The 22,587-nt window shown below is 41.5% G+C and overlaps 1 protein-coding gene across 1 annotated transcript in view; it reads left to right on the forward strand.

Moving 5' to 3' along the window:
- Window positions 1-22,587, forward strand: part of LOC117385073 (cholecystokinin receptor-like) — a 46,698-nt gene that overhangs the window by 21,712 nt on the left and 2,399 nt on the right. Inside the window, exons 3-4 of the mRNA XM_033982326.2 lie at window positions 6,776-7,037; window positions 17,392-17,519. Of these exons, the coding sequence (XP_033838217.1) occupies window positions 6,776-7,037; window positions 17,392-17,519 (390 nt within the window). The remainder of the gene's footprint in view (window positions 1-6,775; window positions 7,038-17,391; window positions 17,520-22,587) is intronic.

Consider the following 22,587-nt stretch of genomic DNA (forward strand, 5'->3'; position numbering starts at 1 on the left):
TTAAGTGGCAGAAGATGCAACAAATAAATAGCAAAATGAAGCAATAATTGGCCATAGAGGTTACTTACCATATTACAACAAAAATACCCCAAATCTCCCGACGTAATTGTACACAGTACACCATACATTTTGAGCCTCAAAATATATTGTTCCAGCTTTCATATATTGAACAATAAGTGGATATATATATATATATATATATATATATATATATATATATATATATATATATATATATATATATATATATATATATATATATATATATATATATATATATATATCATGACAGGCCTAGACATCCTTAATGACAACAGCAGGATTCAAACCACAAAACTTAACAGCACAAAAGTTCTACCTTCTTAGCCAATACTGCCCTGTTTAGGATCTTGGTTTAGATTTGTTAGATTTTCAGATCAAGTGCTTCTCCGCCGACGTACCTCTCGCCCAGTCAAGTGTGCTGAGTCTACACAGAAACAAGCTAGATTTGTCTGTGACCTTCTTTAGTCCTGCTGATTCAATCCTGGTTTAATCCTGGTTCAGTCCATGTTTAGTCCTGGTTAAAATCTGATTTAATGTCAGTCACTGTTTAGGATCTTGGTTTGGTCTGTCTCAGACCTTGTTTAGTCCTGGCTAAGTTCTGGTTTGTGTAAGTTTTGATGTTGTTTCCTCATCATAAAACATACCTGGAGATGTTATTTGTTTCATTCACACATGTTTAACACACAAACTATGCATATTTAGGAGTTCTTCTCTCAAGCAGAAAATACTCTCCATCTTGTGATGTCCTGTGTTAATACAGGATGTGCTCCATAGTGTTTTTAAACTCCATACACTTCACTTGGATCATTTCGATAATTTCAGCTGAACAAAAGGTAAAATGTAGCTGAAAAAACTACCACTGACATGACATCACAAGTTGGAACAGAGCATTTTGAGCTCTAGTAGACAGACAAAATAAAGATAAAATGAAATGTGTGAATGAAACAAAACAGCTCAAGGTATGTTTTTGATGAGGTAATAACATTCTAACATGTCTTAAAGCTCACAAGAGTCAAATTTGCATAATATAGACTATACAATTTAAAAACAGAAAAAAAACTTTATTTTAACTTAAATTCAAGAGTCAAATGCTCCCCTCGAACTGAAGTCCTCTAAATGTCCAGTATTCCTACCTCCTACTGTAAAAACAGCCTCTTTTCAAAACAGTTACCAGAGACGTCATTGTATAGTTTTCACAATAACCTCAACTTGAGCGTAACATGAGCCTCCACCCACCAACTGAGAATCTACTAGCCTACTACTACTACTACTACTACTACTACTACTACTACTACTACTACTACTACTACTACTACTACTACTACTACTACTACTACTACTACTACTACTACTACTACTACTACTACTACTAACTACCTCTGACTCTCCTCTCCTCCGTTCATTCTTATTCATGACGAGCCCACGAATACAATCACCATAAACATTATTGACATGAGCTAATCGAGGCGCTAGCTAATGTCCCTGTCAGCACTGTTGGCTAGCTCAGCTCAACAGCATCTCCATTAGCGTCAAGTGCATCGATTTAGCCGCAAATCTAGCCTAGCATCCTCCCCATACATTTCAATTACAGTGCTAGCCAAGTCACCGGCAGCTAGCAAAGATTTATAAGCTAATATTGTTTGTTTATGCTGCGTATTCAATCATATTTAGAGAGAAGAACAGGAAGTGGATGTTATTTGAGTTGATGTAATAATAAAATGACTTGCAGCTTTGGCTATAGGGGAGATTGCATAACGTAATCTGAGTTGAGGGGTGAGGTGCAAGAAAATTTAGATAAGTACAGGGCTAATGGATTATAAAGTGTTTTATTAGTATAGTATAGCAGAGTGGAAGCAGGGGATATAAACAGTTGAAATCATGGTAGAAGTAGCTTATAGAGATCAAATATATATTACCAAAAAAAAACTGCTATGCTGTTTTTTTTTGTTTATTTCTTTTACATTATTGGCCCAATACTATTAAATACATATCATAACAGTTACCTAGCAACTAGGGTGGTCAAAATTATCGAAAATCAGATAAAACTACTGATTGATACTAAACCTAATATCAAAACTAAATACTAATTCTTAAGTTGTATCAGAACAAGTATTAGACACATAGACTAGTATATACCCATGGACCACTATGGAACCTACCTGGACGACTGAGGGATTACACAGATATAAGGCCACATGGGAATAGAAAAGAAAGTACTACTATTTAATGTGGAGAAAAAAAATCGTTATTGAGTTTTGAGTCAAAATGGAGTTTCAATTTGAAATTGTTCTATCAAGACAACACTACTCACAATCAGTTAAAATGGCACATTAGCTATAATTAGACTAATAAAAATAAATGCCTTCCTTCCATCCCTGCATTTTGGAATGAATTTTCTGTGTTAATTACATAGGTAGAGATATTATGTTTTTTTGTTATTTTTACGTCATGTATTTTTCTTTTCAACTTTTTACCCACCAGCTGCCACATAACTGACATAAAACTATTTAGTAGTGTTTACCATAAATGTATATACATATCTACCAAACAAGGACATTTGAAGTAAATTATGAACCACATTGAATTGCAAATCCCTTTTAAGTCCAGACCATGCAGTCCAGTTATCAGCTCTCCCCCTCTGAACCCTCTGTGGACTGCATAGTTTTAACTACAAGAGGAAGGATTAGCGCTTAGCACGTAGTGGCACAGCGGTTAGCATTTGGTTCTGCTAACGAACTGAACGGGGAGCTCTCCAGAGACTATACCAAATGTCATGGGCCTACGCTTTGATCAGTGAAGTCTGTCTGAGGACAGAGAGAGAAGAGAGAGAGAGGAGGGAGCGGGAGATGAAGAGTGAGGGAGGGAAAAAGAAAGGGAAAGAGGGAATGGAAGAATGACAGAGAGAAAGGGACAGAGAGAGGGAGACTGGGAGATGAGGGAAAGACAGAGAGGGAAATATAGATGGAGAGCGGGGGTGGGAGATGGAGGGAGGGGAGCGAGTGTTTGAGATAGTGAGAGACAGAGGAAGAAAGATAGGGATGGAACGAAGGAGAGAGAGCGAGGGGGAGAGAGTAATGGAGAGAGACAGGGACATGGGAGAAAAAGAGAGGGAGGGAGAGGGTGGTAAAGCTAGAGAGAGGAGAGAAAGGATAGAGAGAGAGAAAGAGAAAGAGAGAGGGTTCAACTTTATAACATACGGTAATATTCAGAGACAAGCAAAACTAATGAGAGGTTTGAAACTAAAGATTGCTGAGAGGAGGCAAATTTATCAACAGTGAAGCTAAGGTGTGGTTTAAAGGTGCACTCGCTCCCTGTGGAGATGGAGATGTTGTTGATTCGCCTGGAATGTTCCTTAGTATGGCATTAAACTTCTTCATCTGTCTCGCAGGTCTTTAGTCAATCACAGGTACCATATCTTCAGAGTCCCTCCTCTGTACCATTTACTCACTCTCCCTCCTCTGTACCACATATCTTCGTTAGCTTGTTGATAGCCTTGTTTTGATGGATGGTCTCGTCTTCTCTTCAGCACTGGTTGTTTGAATAATACATTGTTTTGGTTCTGACGCTTCCTTTGTTCCCTGCTCCTCTCTCCTCTCCGTGCGATGGGCCGTGGGTTGTCTTTCAATTCAAAGTACAAAGCCGTAGCTGGGGCTGAGGAGAGCTTTTGGAGCAGATTATCAGAATGGAGCAAAAAATAGGAAGGTGGCAAGAGATTTCACTGCTTAAAATGGCGTTTGCACCGAGTAAGATTGCACGGATTTCAGAAAAAAAGTTTATTTTAATGAATGTAATAGCACACTGATTAGATTTGCGATGTATGTTTAGTGCACATTACGGTGGTCAAAAGGATAGAAAATCAGATACTAATCGATACTAAAACTACTATCGCAACTAGATACTCATTTGAGCAGGTATCATTACTAAAAAAGTCAAATTCATAGCAAAGAAATGAACCTTTTCTGAATTGAATGATCTTGTTTAGTCCAGGTTTAGTTTTTGGTTTAGTGATGTGATGAATGTACAAGTGTGAACCCACCCTTCAGTGCCATACTGGGGAACATTCCAGGCAAAGCAATAACATGTCCACAGTTACATATTGCACCTTTAAATTAACTTATACAAACCACAAATAGGATAAACAGTTTACAGTGTTTTCTGCTTTATCTGATTTAAACATATCCCAACTGTGAGAGCGGCGAAAGTCTGGAGGACAAAAATATACAATTTAAAGATAAAATTCCTCCATGGTGGCAGCCCTATCTTCTGACTGTATCTATTAATATTTAGTAGACTCGTCGAAACAAGATAAGCGTGGTGTTTGCAAGGTTATTTTGATTTGAGATCCGATTTCAGAAAGACGGCTGGCGGCACAAAGCTGTTCACAAAAGGTATTACATGTCAAACTGGTTTTGAGATTTGGACTTGTATTTATAGATGAAAATGTCCAGATTGTGTTGAGAGAAAAAGAAAAAGCTATTACAGAAATGTTGAAAGTAAAAAATGATCTCTTCTCTACTACTTTCCACTCACTCACAATCACTACTACTATTACTACTGCTGCTACTACTACCGCTGCTACTGTTACTACTACTGCTCCTCCTACTACTACTATTACTACTGCTGCTACTGCTTTCTCCTACTGCTCCTCCTACAACTACTACTGCTTCTACTGCTCCTACTACTGTTCCTCCTCCCCCTACTACTGCTACTGCTACTACTACTACTACTACTACTATTACTGCTACTGCTTCTACTACTGCTGCTACTGCTCCTCCTCCTCCTCCTGCTGCTCCTACTACTGCTCCCCCTCCTACTACTACTGCTCCTACTACTGCTCCCCCTCCTACTACTACTACTACTGCTCCTGACTACACTTCATTGTGTAATTAATAGTTTTACAAATTTAATTAAGTGCTTAACTAGTGGTTTGTAGTTGTAATGACTATCTTGTCTAGTCCGACTATCTTGTCTTATTACTACCACTACCACTACCTCCTCTGTTCATATAGACTCTGAGTACCATGTTTTCCTCTGGATTGATTCTCCTCATAATGACTTCCTCTGATGAAGAATAAGATGGCCGCTTCGTTTGGACAGCCCAGTGTTCCAGGATTAGTTTACACAAAGCAAGGAAGCGAGGAAGGCAACGGATTTTAATTAAAGTGATGAACGAGACTCAAACTGTTTACTGATAACTCTATTAAAAAGACAGCATTGATACTTTGCAGTGACTTCACACTGGGGGCGTTCAGCTTGTATGTCTACGGCGGGCTGTTCAGCAGTTACCGCAGTGACACAGTGCAACACAGCAAACACAGACAAAAAAAGTTTTAAGCTAGTCTGTAAACTCAAGAAAAAAATGATTTAAACAACACAGAGTGGAGTTTTGCCATGATGACAGTAATGATGCTAACAACTACTAGCATGCTAACAGTGCACTTCTTGATTCTCTGAAGATGAAACGCTTTATAATTAGTCTAAAGCTAACCTAATTCATTTGCCTTTTGCGACTTTTCCCCATTCAAAATAAATTGTTATTCGCTATGGCAACAGTCCTAATTATTAATAACTCTGAAACCCAGGAATAATTATATCAAAGTTTTTCCACTGTATTTTTCAAGGCCTATATACAGTCATGATGCTAACGCCTTTAGCTTGTAGCCTTGTAGTCACATCTTGTATCTCTTTCATAGTCCATCCCCTTCAGTGTTGACCAGGCCTCCTACATATTCATAAATGCTAATCTGGCTCCATGGGGATCTGCTGTGTCGAAGTGTATAGTGTTTTACAATGTTGAGTCTCGGGAAGCAGTTTGAAGAATATTGGATTTTGGTTACAGTAAGAGTCAGGTGAATTGGGAATTGCATTTGTATTTGAATTGAATGTAAAAGAGGATGTCTACATGGTCTTTTGGGAGAGTGAAGGGGTCAATCATTTTGAAAGAAATTCCTAATTAGACATCCTTACATTTAATGTGCGCGAACCAGGACTAAAGCAAATTGGCAGCATACTGAATTATGGATAATATTGTGAATGCAGTTTTGAAGATATGCAACATTTGTAGCAGCTATAGCAGTTCTAATAACAAACAAAAATCTCTTAAATCTTAAAATAAAAATGGATCAAGGATGCAAAGTGATACACACACACACACACACACACACACAAAACACAACCTCACTAACCAGGAATTCATTGACTATCCCTGGACAGTAAAATTAGTATTTAGTTTATTATTATACATCCAAAATTCATTAGAATAAAGGAATCGCATGACCTTTGAACTTCCTGGGGAGGACTCTCAGACCTCCCTCAGGAACTTTTCTAGTATATTTTCAAAAAAAATGTCACTATTGCAGTATTTTTATTTTATTTTTATTTTTGGAAAGAAAGCACTTCAGAAATAGTCACTAGAGATTGTACTACCCTAATGGTGTTGGGGGCATGGGGGATTAGGCCACCAAAATGACCCGGCATCTAGACTCATCGTCCAATCAGATTTGTTGTTTCAGTGAAGGATTTGAAATGGAGGAGCTCATTGGTCATCCATCATTTCGAATAAAATAACATTTCTCTCACCGCAGGCGAGAAAAGTGGTGAACAGAGTTTGAGCTTCGTGACCAAACTCTTTTTCTGGATCTCAGACAAACAACCAAGTCAAAACCTTGCTTAGCCTCAGGGTTTTAATGAGGTTGTTTAGTTTCTTTCACATGTACTTTTTTTCTCATTGCAGGTATCTCGGTGAGCATCTCCACCTTCAGCCTGGTTGCCATAGCGATTGAGCGGTACAGTGCGATCTGTAACCCGCTGAAGTCGCGCTCCTGGCAGACGCGCTCTCATGCTTATCGGGTCATCACTCTCACCTGGGTTCTGTCCCTCCTGCTCATGGTGCCCTACCCTGTGTTCAGCGCCATCAAGTGTTTCGACAAACCAGGAGGGGTCAAAGGTCACATGTGCCGGCTCATCTGGCCTAGCAGTCAGGCCGAACAGGCCTGGTGAGTATATACACTTAGACTATAATATGTAATACATAAGACCTGGTGAGACATACACTTATTCTCGGCACTCTATTACACTCTTGATTTAGATGCAGAAGACCTGGTTTAGTCCTGGTTTAGTCCTAGCTTAGTGCAGACTATATTAAATGAATTCATAGACGGAAACACAGTGGTTTCATATTATAATGACATCTCAGATCCCACCTGTTGTGAAGTGTTTCTGATAGATTATAAAGCTCCGTATCAAATGGGCAAAACTCTCAGTTTGGTCTAGGGGGGGACAATAAATCAAAGGAAATTAGAACTATTCTTCAAGGGGGGTTAACGATATCTAATCATAAATTCAATAACTATGTTTTTATGATAAGGCTATTATTAGCCTAATAGCGAATATTTGCCATTTGAACAATGAAAAGGTATTCAGTAAACAGTTAAATTTACTTACAAATAAGCTATGTTTGAAATTGTACAAAATATTGTTGAACAATATGAAAATATGAGATTTAGATTAGATTTAGAAAAAAATCAAATATCAAAATGGTAAAACACCCCAGAACCACTGTCACCGCCAGTTACACTGAGTGGCCAGAAGCACAGCTTCTTACAAGTTGAGATATTTTACCTAGCAAGCGTATACTCATCGTTTCCCTCTGGTATTGTGTCCTAAATTTCTAAACCAAAACTTTGGTAAATTTAAATTTAGTTCAGGTTTAGTCCAGGTTTAGTCCCGGTTTAATCCAGATTTATTCCTGGTTTGGTCTTTTTCTAGGCCTGGTTTAGTTCTGGTCAAGTCCAAATTTAGTTAACAGTTTAGTGGTCTGTATGCAAGTATGAACGTACAGTTAGTCCTGGTTCAGTCTTAGTGCTGATTCACACCTGAAAGTCCGCACCAAGGTCCGGATTTAGAACTTCGTGCAGTTTTGGTTTCACACTACGTCTACCCTCAAAAAGCTATTGGACTTTCTTTGGCGCTGTCTCTCCTGTCGTCATGACAATGAGAGCGTGCCTTGGAATGTGGAGCATGGAGGAGCTGCAAAGGTTTTTTCCTTGTTTTGGGAAGTAAACAGAAGCAAGATGAGGCTTGGGTTTGAGAGTGATTAGATCAAAGACAGATCGGTGTATATATATATATATACACACATATATATATATACATATATATATACACACATATATATATATATACACACACACATATATATATACACACACACACACATATATATATATACACACACACACACACACATATATATACACACACATACACACACACACACACACACACACACACACACACACACACACACACATATATATATATATATATATATATATGTTTGGCTACTCGCTGCAATTGGATTTAAAGCAAACAACAACAGTGGAAGTGCCAAGTGCATGTGGAGTTTATACTGCTACATGGTCAGTACTATGATTTACAGCGCTATAAATGAACAAGTTCTATCACTTAGTCTGCATGTGTCTGATATGTTCTCACATCAGCGTACGTTTGGCAAATGAGACATTTTGGTTTGTCAAACGTGACAGTTCACCTACACTGTTTTTGTGGTTGTGTACAGAGGGCATGAGAATGAGGGTAGGAGAAGAACTTAACTGACACAGAATGTGGTGCATTTGATAATTTTAGGCAAAATAGGTCCCCAAACACACTGCACACTACACATACATTGGCGTTTATGTGCGTAACCTCACAAAACTAGACCAAATACAAAAGTCTGAAAATTCGGACCACAGGATACAAGTGTGAAAACACCCTTAGTTTATAGTGCACCTGGTTTAGTCCTGGTTTATTCCTGGCTTAGTCCTAGTTTTGACCTGATTCAATCCTGGTTTAGTCCTGTTTTAGTCCTGGTTTATACCTGATTTACATCTGATTTAGTCCTGGTTTAGTGCAGTCTATACCTGCCAAATGAATTCACAGGTCGACACACAGCTGTTTGATATTATAATGACGTCTCTGATCCCACCTGTTGTGAAGTGTATCTGATGTATTATAAAGCTCCGTATCAAACACTATAGAAAAGATATTTGTGTCTTTTGAGGGAAACAGGATTTGAAGCTAAGCTAAACCAATGAGACTGAATATATAAGAATAACATAATCACACTTTGGTCCTGGTGTAGTCCTGATATAGACTCAATTTGGTCCCTTTCTAGTCCTGGTTCTGTGCTGGTTTAGTTCTGGTGTAGACAGTTTTAATGTGGTCTATGTAGAAGTACAATTAGTGCTGGTTGAGTCTCGATTTATAGCAGACCTGATGTAGTCCTGGTTTAGTCGTGGTTTAGTCCTGGCATAGTCCTGGTGTAGTCCTGGTGTAGGCCTGGTGTAGGCCTGGTGTAGTCCTGGTATAGTCCTAGTTTACAGTAGACCTGGTTTAATCCAGGTTTAATCCAGGTTTAGTCATGATTTAGTCCTGGTTTAGTCCTGATTTATTTCAGTTTTAGCAGCTGACATTACCAGAAGTTACAGGTCAGATCTGTGAAGAGGTGACCATGCTCACAGTGGGGATGCATGTTTTAGGTATTTTTGAGCAATAAAAATGTAATGTAATTGGATAAATCCAAGATAGATAAGTTTAATGCCATACTGTGAAACATTCAGGGCAAAGCAGTAACATCTCCATAGAGACAAGTATGTGGCAGACATCCCGTCAGAAAAGTTACTATGGCACTACTACACTACTACCAATTACGAACAATGACAGTTTAGTTTAAAACATAAGCTTTGGTGCCAGATTTTAAATAATGAAATAAATGTAAAACGTCAAATCGAACCATCTGTGCATCACTCAAAAATGCTCTTTCAGTCTGAATATGGATTTTTGGCACTATTTTGAATTAAAGCCACGATCCTGCCATTCACTTATTCCAAAGATTTTTCAAATATAAGACTGCAACTTTCTTCACTACCAACTTCTCCAAAGTTTTTAAAGAAAGTAATTAGACACTGATAAAATAGTTTAGGCTGCTTTTAGAATGTAAGAGTTGAACATTTGATATAATGGACAATATATTAATTACAGTGAATATGCATCAGTCAGCCAGCCTCTAGGGTTGTCAAAAGTAACAAAAATCTGATTCTAAGTGATACTAAAACTAGTAACGAAACCAGATACTCATTTGCACAGGTATTGATACTATAAGAGTCATATTCACAGGACAGAAATGAACCTTTCCTTAATATCTTTAGTATAAGACACACAGACTAGTATAAGCCCATGGACAACTGTGGGATTACACACATATAAGGCCACATGGGAATATAAAGTAAGTGCTATGATGCTGCTACTACTGCTGCTACTATTACTACTATGCTTTACATACTTTACATAACAAAGTTCACTATGTAACTTTTCTGGAGGGGGTGCTGATCGCCTGTTTGTCTCCACGATGTTATTGCTTAGCTTAGAATGTTCCACAGTATGGCATTATACTTCTCTATATTGCATTTGTTAAAAAAAATAAATAAATTGTAAAATTATAACTTACTGAACATGCTTTCTTACGGTGAGTGGGCTCGCCTCTCCATAGATCTGACCTTTAACCTGGCCTGGTGGCATTACCTGCTTGTCTCCATGAACAAGGACAAGTTTAATGTTATAGTGTGGAACATTCCAGGCAAAGCAATAAAAATCTCCATGGAGACAAACATTTACAAAAAAATGTTATAGTTCATCTTAAGTTGCCTTTCATTATGCTGCTTACTATTTTTAATGCCCCACTGCGAAGCATTTCTGTTGGTAGGAGATAAAACATAGAAGCCATAGATTTGAACCAGGCAAAGTTCCACATCAGGTCTGTGGAGAGGCTCAAGGTTTCATGTTTTTAGTGCAATAAAAATGCCGATTATGAAAAGAATTCTTATCTTCTGTCCTATTTTTACCAGCTATTATCGTTTGGCAGCGTTGTTAGCCTGTCTCGTTCCAAACTTGCCAATAATACATTTATAATTACACAACTGATTGAATTTGACCAAACGCCTAGACATTATCCAACATTCTTACATGCTGTGAGATCTGAACAGTTAACACTTGTTTCATGATTGTCCAAAAAAGATAGGGGCCTAGAGGAGCCAAAAAATGTACTCAAGTAAGAGTAACATTACTGCAAAATAATATTACTCAAGTAGAGGTATTAAGTAGTGGCCCAAGAGTAAAAAAGTACTGGAAGAAACTACTACTACTCAAGTAAGATCACCTGTCTCTGGACACAACATCTGATTTAGACACAAACATGAGATAAAGTAAATCATATAAGAGCGGTGCAAGAAACAGATGTTCAAATGGTTTGGACCTCAGTGTGTCCTTGTTAAGACTAGTTTAGTCCTGGTTAATTAGATAGTTAGACATGGGTTAGTCCTGGTTTAGTTCTGGATGCAGTCTTAGTTCAGTCCTGGTTTAGTTCTGGTTTAGTCCTGGCTTAAACCTCATTTAGACTGTTACACTGTCAAATCTATTACTTAAGTAGTATGGGATCTGAAAACTTAAATTTCTTCAAAAAGTTACTCAAGTAAATGTAACTGAGTACTAGGGTTGTCAACAGTATCGAAAATCAGATGTTAATTGATACTAAAACTAGTACTGAAACTAGATACTCATTTGAGCAGGTATCGATACTATCGATACATGGACCACTATGGGACCTACCTGGACGACTGAAGGATTACACAGATATAATGGGAATATTAAAAAATAAAAAAATCCCATTGTACTATCTAAAGAAAGAGTGTTTTATATTATCATTGTGGTATGGAATCGGTATCGAGCATTGAGTGTATTCCTAAGTATCAAAATCAAGTTTGAAATTTTAGTACTGTGCCAACGCTACAGAGTTCTACAGCTCTACCCATGATACCATTCTCTGTTCTATTCAACAGTATAGCGCACAGGTTTCTGCTGGGCTAGGTTCAAAAAGGTGCCAATTTGTGGAGTTATCAGCGAAAGTGCGCCCTGTGCTATCAGGTTTAGGTCAGAGATAATGAAGGATACAGAGCACAGGAGCAGGACTTGGCTGCACTTTGACTCCTGCAAAACTCCTTCAAACTAATTACAGGAAAATAACTTCACTCCCCCCTCCCCGAACCGCCACCTTAACGTGGTGGAGGGGTTTGAGCACCCGAATGATCCTGGGAGCTATGTTGTCGGGGGCTTCATGCCCCTGGTAGGGTCACCCATGGCAAACAGGTCCTGGGAGACGGGTCTGACTAAGAGCGGTTCAGAAGCCCCACATGAAAGGAAAAAGATCAAGGCCAGTTACGTCGCCCGGACTGGCGTTACCGGGGCCCCACCCTGGAGCCAGGCCTGGGGTGGGTGCTCGGCAGCGAGCGCCTGGTGGCCGGGCCTTTCCCCACGGGGCCCGGTCGGGCCCAGCCCGAAGAAACGACGTGGGGCCGTCCTCCCGTGGACCCACCACCTGCGGGAGGAGCCATGAGGGGCGGGTGCGGAGAGATCCGGGCAGCAGTCGAAGGCGGGGACCTCGACGACCGGATCTCCGGACATGGAGACTAGCTCTGGGGACATGGAATGTCACCTCGCTGGGGGGGAAGGAGCCTGAGCTTGTGCGGGAGGTTGAGCGTTACCGGCTAGATATAGTCGGCCTCACCTCCACGCACAGCTTGGGCTCTGGAACCCAACTTCTTGAGAGGGGTTGGACTCTCCATTTCTCTGGCGTTGCCCGCGGGGAGCGGCGGCGAGCTGGTGTGGGCTTGCTCATTGCCCCACAGCTCAGCCGCTGCGTGTTGGGGTTCACTCCGGTGAACGAGAGGGTCGCGTCCCTGCGCCTTCGGGTCGGGGACAGGTCTCTCACTGTTGTGTCGGCCTACGGGCCAAACAGCAGTGCAGAGTACCCGGCCTTCTTGGAGTCCCTGGGAGGGGTACTAGACAGTGCACCAACCGGGGACTCCGTTGTTCTCCTGGGGGACTTCAACGCCCATGTGGGTAATGACAGTGACACTTGGAGGGGCGTGATTGGGAGGAACGGCCTCCCCGATCTGAACCCGAGCGGTGTTTTGTTATTGGACTTCTGTGCTAGTCACAGCTTGTCCATAACAAACACCATGTTCGAGCACAAGGGTGTCCATCGGTGCACGTGGCACCAGGACACTCTAGGTCGGAGGTCGATGATCGACTTTGTTGTCGTGTCATCTGACCTCCGACCGCGTGTCTTGGACACTCGGGTGAAGAGAGGGGCTGAGCTGTCAACTGATCACCACCTGGTGGTGAGTTGGATCCGCTGGCGGAGGAGGAAGCCGGACAGACCTGGCAGGCCCAAGCGCATTGTGAGGGTCTGCTGGGAACGTCTGGCGGAGCCCTCTGTCAGGGGGGTCTTCAACTCCCACCTCCGGGAGAGCTTCTCCCTGATCCCGGGGGAGGTTGGAGACATGGACTCCGAGTGGGCCATGTTCTCCACCTCTATTGTCGATGCGGCTGCTCGTAGCTGTGGTCGTAAGGTCTGTGGTGCTTGTCGCGGCGGCAATCCCCGAACCCGGTGGTGGACACCGGAAGTAAGGGATGCCGTCAAGCTGAAGAAGGAGTCCTATCGAGCCTTGTTGGCTCGTGGGACTCCTGAGGCAGCTGATGAGTACCGGCGGGCCAAGCGTGCCGCGGCTCGGGCAGTCACAGAGGCAAAAACTCGGGGTTGGGAGGAGTTCGGGGAGGCCATGGAGGAGGACTATCGGACGGCCTCAAAGAGATTCTGGCAAACCGTCCGACGCCTCAGGAGGGGGAAGCAGTGCTTCACCAACACTGTTTACAGTGCGGGTGGAGAGCTGCTGACTTCGACTGGGGATGTTGTCGGGCGGTGGAAGGAATACTTTGAGGATCTCCTCAATCCCACTGTCACGTCTTCCGAGGAGGAAGCAGAAACTGGGGACCCAGAGGCGGACTCGTCCATCACCCTGGCTGAAGTCACTGAGGTGGTTGGCAAGCTCCTCGGTGGCAAGGCTCCGGGGGTGGACGAGATCCGTCCTGAGTACCTCAAGTCTCTGGATGTTGTGGGACTGTCTTGGCTGACACGTCTCTGCAACATCGCGTGGCGGTCGGGGACAGTACCTGTGGAATGGCAGACCGGGGTGGTGGTCCCTCTGTATAAGAAGGGGGACCGGAGGGTGTGTTCCAATTACAGGGGAATCACACTCCTCAGCCTTCCCGGTAAGGTCTATTCCAGGGTACTGGAGAGGAGAATCCGACCGATAGTCGAACCTCGGATTCAGGAGGAGCAGTGTGGTTTTCGTCCTGGTCGTGGAACACTGGACCAGCTCTATACTCTCCATCGGGTCCTCGAGGGCTCATGGGAGTTTGCCCAACCGGTCCACATGTGTTTTGTGGATCTGGAGAAGGCATTCGACCGTGTCCCTCGTGGTGTCCTTTGGGGGGTGCTCTGGGAGTATGGGGTCCGGGGCTCTTTGCTAAGGGCTGTCCGGTCCCTGTATGACCGGAGCAGGAGCTGTGTTCGCATTGCCGGCAGTAAGTCAGACCTGTTCCCGGTGCATGTTGGACTCCGCCAGGGCTGCCCTTTGTCACCGGTTCTGTTCATTATATTTATGGACAGAATTTCTAGGCGCAGCCAGGGGCCGGAGGGGGCCTGGTTTGGGAACCACAGGATTTCATCTCTGCTGCAGTGATGCGGTCGCTGTATCGGTCCGTTGTGGTAAAGAAGGAGCTGAGCCGGAAGGCGAAGCTCTCGATTTACCGGTCAATCTACGTTCCTACCCTCACCTATGGTCATGAGCTTTGGGTAATGACCGAAAGGACAAGATCGCGGATACAAGCGGCTGAAATGGGCTTCCTCCGCAGAGTGGCCGGGCGCACCCTTAGGGATAGGGTGAGGAGCTCGGTCACACGGGAGGAGCTCGGAGTAGAGCCGCTGCTCCTACACGTTGAGAGGAACCAGCTGAGGTGGCTCGGGCATCTGCTCAGGATGCCTCCTGGACGCCTCCCTAGGGAGGTGTTCTGGGCATGTCCCACCGGGAGGAGGCCCCGGGGAAGACCCAGGACACGCTGGAGGGACTATGTCTCTCGGCTGGCCTGGGAACGCCTTGGGGTCCCACCGGAGGAGCTGGAGGACGTGTCCGGGGTGAGGGAAGTCTGGGAGTCCCTGCTTAGACTGCTGCCCCCGCGACCCGGCCCCGGATAAGCGGAAGAAAATGGATGGATGGATGGATAACTTCACTCCAATTTAAGAGTTGAAAATAGAGTAAAAGAAAGTACAGATAGAAGAACCAACCAAAAGGCATAATCTTAAAATACATATATAAAAAAGATAATTATATAATTTTGGGGGGGAAATAATGTTCATGTATGTTCATTTTATATTGCCTTAAATGTAAACAAGATTACTTTCAATTTTTATTCTGTAGCAAGTAGCTAAAAGTTCACTTTACATAATACCGCCTCTTTGCATTTGTTTTTGTATTTATTTATTAAAGGGACAATACATATTAAAGACAAGACAATATGCAGGATTGTAGCCAAAGCTAATTTCCATCTTTAGTCCCCTGCCAGGCTAAGGTCAGTATAACACCTCCTCTTTAATTATAAAGAGCTTGTTTAGATCTTTAATAGTTCTAGTATAGACCTGGTGTTTGCAATGGTAAAGCTAACAACAACAACTAGCATGCTGATTACTGAACAATAAAACAATTTAGATACAGATTTTGACCTCAACAGCTACTTATAAAATACAGCAAAAGTCAGGTACAGGGCCTTTAAGGGGTCAGGATTTAGGGTTTAATTATTTAGGCTAATTAAGGTGTAGTTATTATGAAGTGTTACACCTCTCTTTGAGTGCTCAGAAAAACATTAGGACAATAGGCTCTAACAGTGACCTTATATTGTTGACATATTGACAGTTTAAACAGGAGACCTCATATAGAAACCTGCATAAGGAGGATCCTAACCATGTGAGAAATCCTCAAAGTGTTAACAAAGTACTAAGGACATACATCAAAAGTAATCTATTCACCAAATATTTAAACACTCCCAAAACTATCTTAAAAATGTACAAAACATGACAAAATATCATGTACAATAATTTATTTTATGGTTCATGGGTTTAGTCCACATGTGTTAAACTCAAGGCCCGGGGACCAAATGCGGCCCGCCACATCATTTTATGTGGCCCGCGAGAAGGTAAACTGAAAGGCATTTAAAATAAGTCCGTGCTGCTTTAATGTGTGCATCGACCATAAACTAATGAGATTTTTCCAACAAGTGGAACTGAAAAATATTTGCAGATGATCCCAAAATGTTCAGGAAAATTGTCGGCAGTTTCAGGAAAGGTGAAGGTGAATACAACTGTGTTTTAGTTCAAGGAGAAAAACCTGTATGCTTTTTGTGTTATGAGGCACGGTCAGTTGTGAAAGTGAACTATCTACATCGGCATTTTGACACCAAACACGGAGCTAAGTATGCACACGTTAGTCTTCAAGAAAAACAACAAATTGTCCAATAATTAAAAGGCTGTTTTTGAAGCTGAGCTGAAGGTCTGAGCAGGTGTGCCCCGATACACTTTCAAAAATGTTGGTTTATCAGGGGATACGCAGTTACAGACAGATAATATTTGCAACTTGACTAAGCAATAAATGCAGAGAGTTATTTAACAAGTTACATGTAGTTACATTTATTTTACATGACACATACATTTAGTGACATTTATACTGCCTCACAGTCACATCTGGCCCTTGATGGCGGCCATTTTGCTCAGGTGGCCCTCGATGAAAATGAGTTTGACGCCCCTGGTTTAGTCCTTGTTTAGTCCTGATTTAATACTGGTTTAGTCCTGGTTTAGTCCTGGTTTAGTCCTGGTTTAGTCCTGGTTTAATTCTGGTTTAGTCCTGGTTTAATTCTGGTTTAGTCCCGGTTTTGGTTCTAGGTCTAACCTTGGGTTTAGTCCTGGGGTTAGTTCTGTTTTACACCTGGTATTTATTTTATGTTGATCTAAAACCATTTTATTCTAATTTATTTGAGACAATATACACTGTAACTTCCCTGGTTAAGATTTTGCCACCTTCTTGTTTCCATGTCGATGTCATCGCTTTGCCTCTAATGTTCCACAGTACAGCATTAAGCATATCTATCTCCATGAAGACAAGTAGGTGACACCACTAGTTTAGTCCTGGATTAGTTGTGGTTTAGTCCTGGTTTAGGCCTAGTTGGGTCCTGATTTAGGCCTAATTTGGTCCTGATTTAATCCTAGTTAAAGGTCTTATTAAGACCTGGTTGAACCTTGAATACTGTAGTTATGGCACATGCCTGGTTTAGTGCTGATCTGCTGTTCAGTGATTAATGGACTAGAACTAAAGACTACATTACCCATGATTCTTTGTGTTGCAGGTACATGATCTTGCTCTTCCTTCTCTTCTTCATCCCTGGTGTGGTGATGATGGTTGCCTACGGACTCATCTCCAGAGAACTGTATAAAGGAATACAGTTTGAACTGAGCCAGAGTCAAGAGGCAACTGGTCAGTACTGCTACTACTACTTCAAATACTACACTACTCACAATAAGTTAGGAATATTGTGAGAGACTCAGTGCATGTCATACATACAGTGTTTGTTTCACTTCAGAGATTTTTGGGATAGGGAGGCAATTGTATTGGGGTGATAGACACACCTCATTTTGCGTTTTCCACGTAATGGTCTCACTGTGTACAGTGTCCCTTACATACTGGGGCCAAAAAAAAAGACAACCCTTTTCAATGTGGCATCAATTTCAACATTCTGTGGGTACAAAATGCCAGTATTGTCAGTCATTCCAAGTTCATCATTCAAACAAACACGACGTCACTTAACGGACGATCAGCGCCACCTGGCCATAGCGCGCCTTTGGGTTGGTGGCAGGTAGTCAGATGTTGCTCGTGAACTTGGTGTGTCTCAAAGTGTCATCAGCAGACTTGCATCAAGACACAGAACTACTGGCAGAGTTTGTGAAAGACCCAGGAGTGGAGCCCCACAAGTGACAGACCGCAACGATGACCAATACCTAAGGACCTATGCACTCAGACATCGTTATGCAACTGCCACAGAGCTGCAGGCCCATTTACGAGATGTGAGGGGTACTAGGGTTTCCAGACAAACCATTCGCAACCAACTCCAATGCTTTGGCTTGAATGCCAGATGACCATTGCAGGTGACTCCACTGACACCAAGACACCGCCGTGAACGTTTGCAGTGGGCACAAGACCATGTGACCTGGACAATGCAGCAGTGGTCTACCGTCGTGTTCACTGATGAGTTTCGGGTCACCTTGCACAGAAATGATGGTCATCAGTGTTGCTGGAGAAGGCGAGGTGAGCGATACAGCGAGATTAACATGGTCCCCAGGGTTTGCTTTGGTGGAGGCAGCAGTCTGGGCAGGCATCACCAGTCAGCGCAAAACAGATTTGGTTATTGTAGGTGGCTCAGTCACTGCACGTTCTTACCTCAGAGACATCATAGAACCCATCATCATCCCCCAATTCCGCCAGCACACCCCAAATTTTCTGTTCATGGATGATAATGCTCCACCACATCGTGCCAGAATTGTCACAGCTTGACTTCAGGAAGTCGGAGTGCCTCATATGGTATGGCCAGCAATGTCCCGACCTGAATCCCATAGAGCACGTCTGGGACCAGCTGAAGCAGAGACTGGATGGTCGTACCCCACCCCCATGTGACCTGGCAGAACTGCATGTGGCACTTGGGGAAGAGTGGAACGCATTGCCTCAGAACAACATCATGAGGCTAGTGAGGGGCATGAGACGTCACTGTCAAGCTGTCATTGCAGCAAATATTGGAAACACCCGCTACTGACATTGTCAGTTTTTGTTATTTGGGGCTATCCTCGTTATTGTATAAATTTTTGTGATAATAAATATTAAACTCATGAAAATGGTGTTTCCTCTCATTCATTATTAGTAATATCAAAGAGAACTTTTACTTATTTCATTAAAATTCAGACAAAATAGGAAAAGCACTCATGTAAATAACAATATCCCTAACTTATTGTGAGTAGTGTACTTCTACTGTTACTGCAATAGTACTCCAGATACTACTGCAAATTATACTGTACTACTACTGATACCGCTACTAGTCTTTGGCTCTAACCAAATAAATCCAACATAGATACATTGCTATTGTGTTGACATACTGTGGAATATTCCACAGAATATTCCAGTATGTAACTGTGAATTATGTAATAGTTTAAAATCTAAATTATCATTTTATTACAGAAACAAATATTGTATCCCAATGAGTTACAGAAAAGAAATAGTGCAAGCAACCTTCCTATCCGTATGGGATTATGGGGATGTGGTGTATGTGCAGACTTCAGCCTCTACTTTGAAATCATTGGATCCACTCGGCCCTTCGCTTTGTTACAGATGATGGATTTGTAACTCATCACTGTACGCTCTATGAAAAAGTGGGTTGACCATCACTGTCTGTTAGAAGAGAACAGCACTGCATTAAGTTTATCTATAAGGGATTACTTCAAAAACTGCCAGAATACCTCACCTGCTTGTTAATTATTGATACCGGAACATTTAACACCAGATCACATGAGTGCATAAGGCTAAGGACGAGCCACACCAGAACTGAGATGGGAAAGAGGCTTTTAGCTGTTTTGCTTCACAAAAATGGAATATGCTCCAAGGAAAAGCAAAACTGGACACGTTGGTGACACAATTGCAATTTAATAATCTGATAACAAACTTTCATACACACACCTGCACTTGTTATTGATGTTTTTTATGGACTTATTTGTTTAGATTGTTTTTTCGGTTTGTGTTGTATTTTAAACAGGGCACCCATGAAAAAGAGAGCCCAAGTGCTCTCATTGGGTCCCCCTGTATAAATAAAGATAAATAAATAAATAAATAAATACATAATTCTTGTTTATCTCTATGGAAACCAAGTTACACGTCAGATCTGAGAGAGGTGAGCCCACACACAGTAAGAATAAATTTTTACAAGGTATTTTTAGCAACACAACACCTACAACTGAATGAATGTAAGCTAGAAAAACGTCTGCCCATATATTAATACATTTGACACGTTCTTTTTCAAAATAAACATTTTACAATTATAATCTCCAAAAAACTTGTTGTACATTTGTAGTATTTTGTCTGTAATTGCCCAAAAACCTGCAGATTAGTTTAAATGTTTGTGAGATGTTGAGCAGTAGGAGGTGATAAACTGGGACAGTCTCACACCTCAGGCTCTGCTCGGCTTCATTTGTTCATCTGTTAAATAATAGAAAACCCCAGGCAAAATGCAGTCAGTGTTTTTCATGATTTATACTGTACCTCTGGTGCTACTCATCATTTTAATGCTCCTGCTGCTATTGGCAGTGCTACTCAACAAAACTGCTACTAGTTAGTTTGCTACTCAAGTAAAAGTACAAGTATTCCTTGAAATATGGACAAATTTTCAGTTGATGCTGCTACTACAACAGGGACAGTAGCTCAGTTGGTGTAGGGTTTGTCCACTGATCTGAAGGTTGGTGGTTCGATTTGTGCTCTCGACATAAACTTCATTGGATGAGCAGTCAGAGGGAAAAAAGGCAGCCCAGGAAAAAAAACCCAAACAGATTTATATCGTCGGTCTTGTTTTGCTCCTCATCATATCAATGTTACTACTACAACTACAACTACTACTACCTTCTACTACAGCTGTGGGCCTACTACCTACTGCCAGCTGTTACTACTCCTCTCCAGTCCTCTGTCATGGGCTAAAAACAGGAGAAATCAGGTAATAGTGTTTTAGTAGACAAATAAGTTTACATATTACAATATTAATAGAAGCTGTAACTACTTTGCATAAACTGCCAACTAAAATATGACCAAACTTCCCGAATGTGTGACTCACCACAGTTTCGCTTTGGGGAAAGTTAATATTTGAAACTTATATTCAAACGGCCTGCGGTTATACTTTTTTCATCCTTTATTGTGTGCAAGGTTTTTAAAAAGCTTTTGCCGTTTAATTTTTTTTTTTTAGTTTTTTTTTCTGATGGCAAATGTTTGAGCAGAGCCTGGTCTAAAAAAATAAACTCATAAAAAGAAATTCATTCAGAATATTATATTAAAATTGTCAGTATGAATCCAGCTATAGCAAGGGCTGTTGTTAGGCAAGATACTTAATTTATAAATGTTGTGAGTGATCAGTGAATACTTTTTAGACCACTACTTTGTGCTAGGGTTGTCAAAAGTATCGAGTATATACTAATTTGAGCAGTACTAAAAAAGTCATATTCACAGGACAGAAATGAACATTTCCTCAATAGCTTTAGAATGATCTTGAGCTGTATCAGAACAAGTATAAGACACATAGACTTGTATAGACCCATGGACCACTATGGAACACACCTGGACGACTAAGGGACTACACAGATATAAGGCCACAAGGTAATATAAAAGAAAGCACTACCATTTAATGTTAAAAATCACACTCTATTGTCTAAATTACAGACGTTTAACTTGTTACTCAATTTGTTATTTTAAGATGTTTCCACTAAAACCACTCCTTCAGTTACAAGCTGCAACTGTCTATACATCTGTAACAAGAGACCTCTGTAACTCTTTATTACCAATTTACTTGTTAACAGACTGTACTGTATTAAATGGCCATATTGAATGTGAACTACAGTTACAGTGTGTATAAATTAATTTAAAAGAAAATAAAGTGTTTGTGTTCCATCACTTCAGATAAGAGTTAACATCTACATGTGTTTATCTTGTGTTGTGCTTTGAGCTCTGTCTGCTGCACTGAGGTCATTTTGCAGCACTAGCTCCATGTGCCCATGGAAGTGTCCAAGTGTGTGCCGTTTGCTTTAGTTCACTTTAGCATCTGCGTCTCCTCTCATCGCACTCTTTTATTAAACCGTTTTCATCATCGTGCTCCTCCATGCTCTTGCACACAATTAAACTCCGCTCCTTAAACTCACAGATCTAAAACACACCACTCTCTTCACTCTTGTCTGTGGTGTCTGGAAACAAGCGCCACAATGGTTCTATGTGCTTCAGTTTCACAGGATTTTAACTATTTACAATGAAAAGAATTATCAAGGCAATACAATAACAATTACTCGATTTGCTTGAATTTGCTCATACACTGCCTGGCCAAAAAAAAAAACCTCACAAACTCTAATATTTTGTTGGACAACCTTTAGCATTGATTACGGCACGCATTCGCCGTGGCATTGTTCCGATAAGCTTCTGCAATGTCACAAGATTTATTTCCATCCAGTGTTGCATAAATCTTTCACCTCTTGCATTGATGTTTCACCTCTTGCATTGATGATGGTCGAGTCTGACGCTGCACAAAGCTTCTCCAGCACATCCCAAAGATTCTCAATGGGGTTAAAGTCTGGACTCTGTGGAGGACAATCCATGCGTGAAAATGATCTCTCATGCTCCTGAACCACTCTTTCACAATTTGAGCCCGATGAATCCTGGCATTGTCATCTTGGAATATGCCCGTGCCATCAGGGAAGAAAAAATCCATTGATGGAAGAACCTGGTCATTCAGTATATTCAGGTGTCAGCTGACCTC

The sequence above is a fragment of the Periophthalmus magnuspinnatus genome, chromosome 2, assembly GCF_009829125.3.
Source record: "Periophthalmus magnuspinnatus isolate fPerMag1 chromosome 2, fPerMag1.2.pri, whole genome shotgun sequence".
Lineage (NCBI taxonomy): Eukaryota > Metazoa > Chordata > Actinopteri > Gobiiformes > Gobiidae > Periophthalmus > Periophthalmus magnuspinnatus.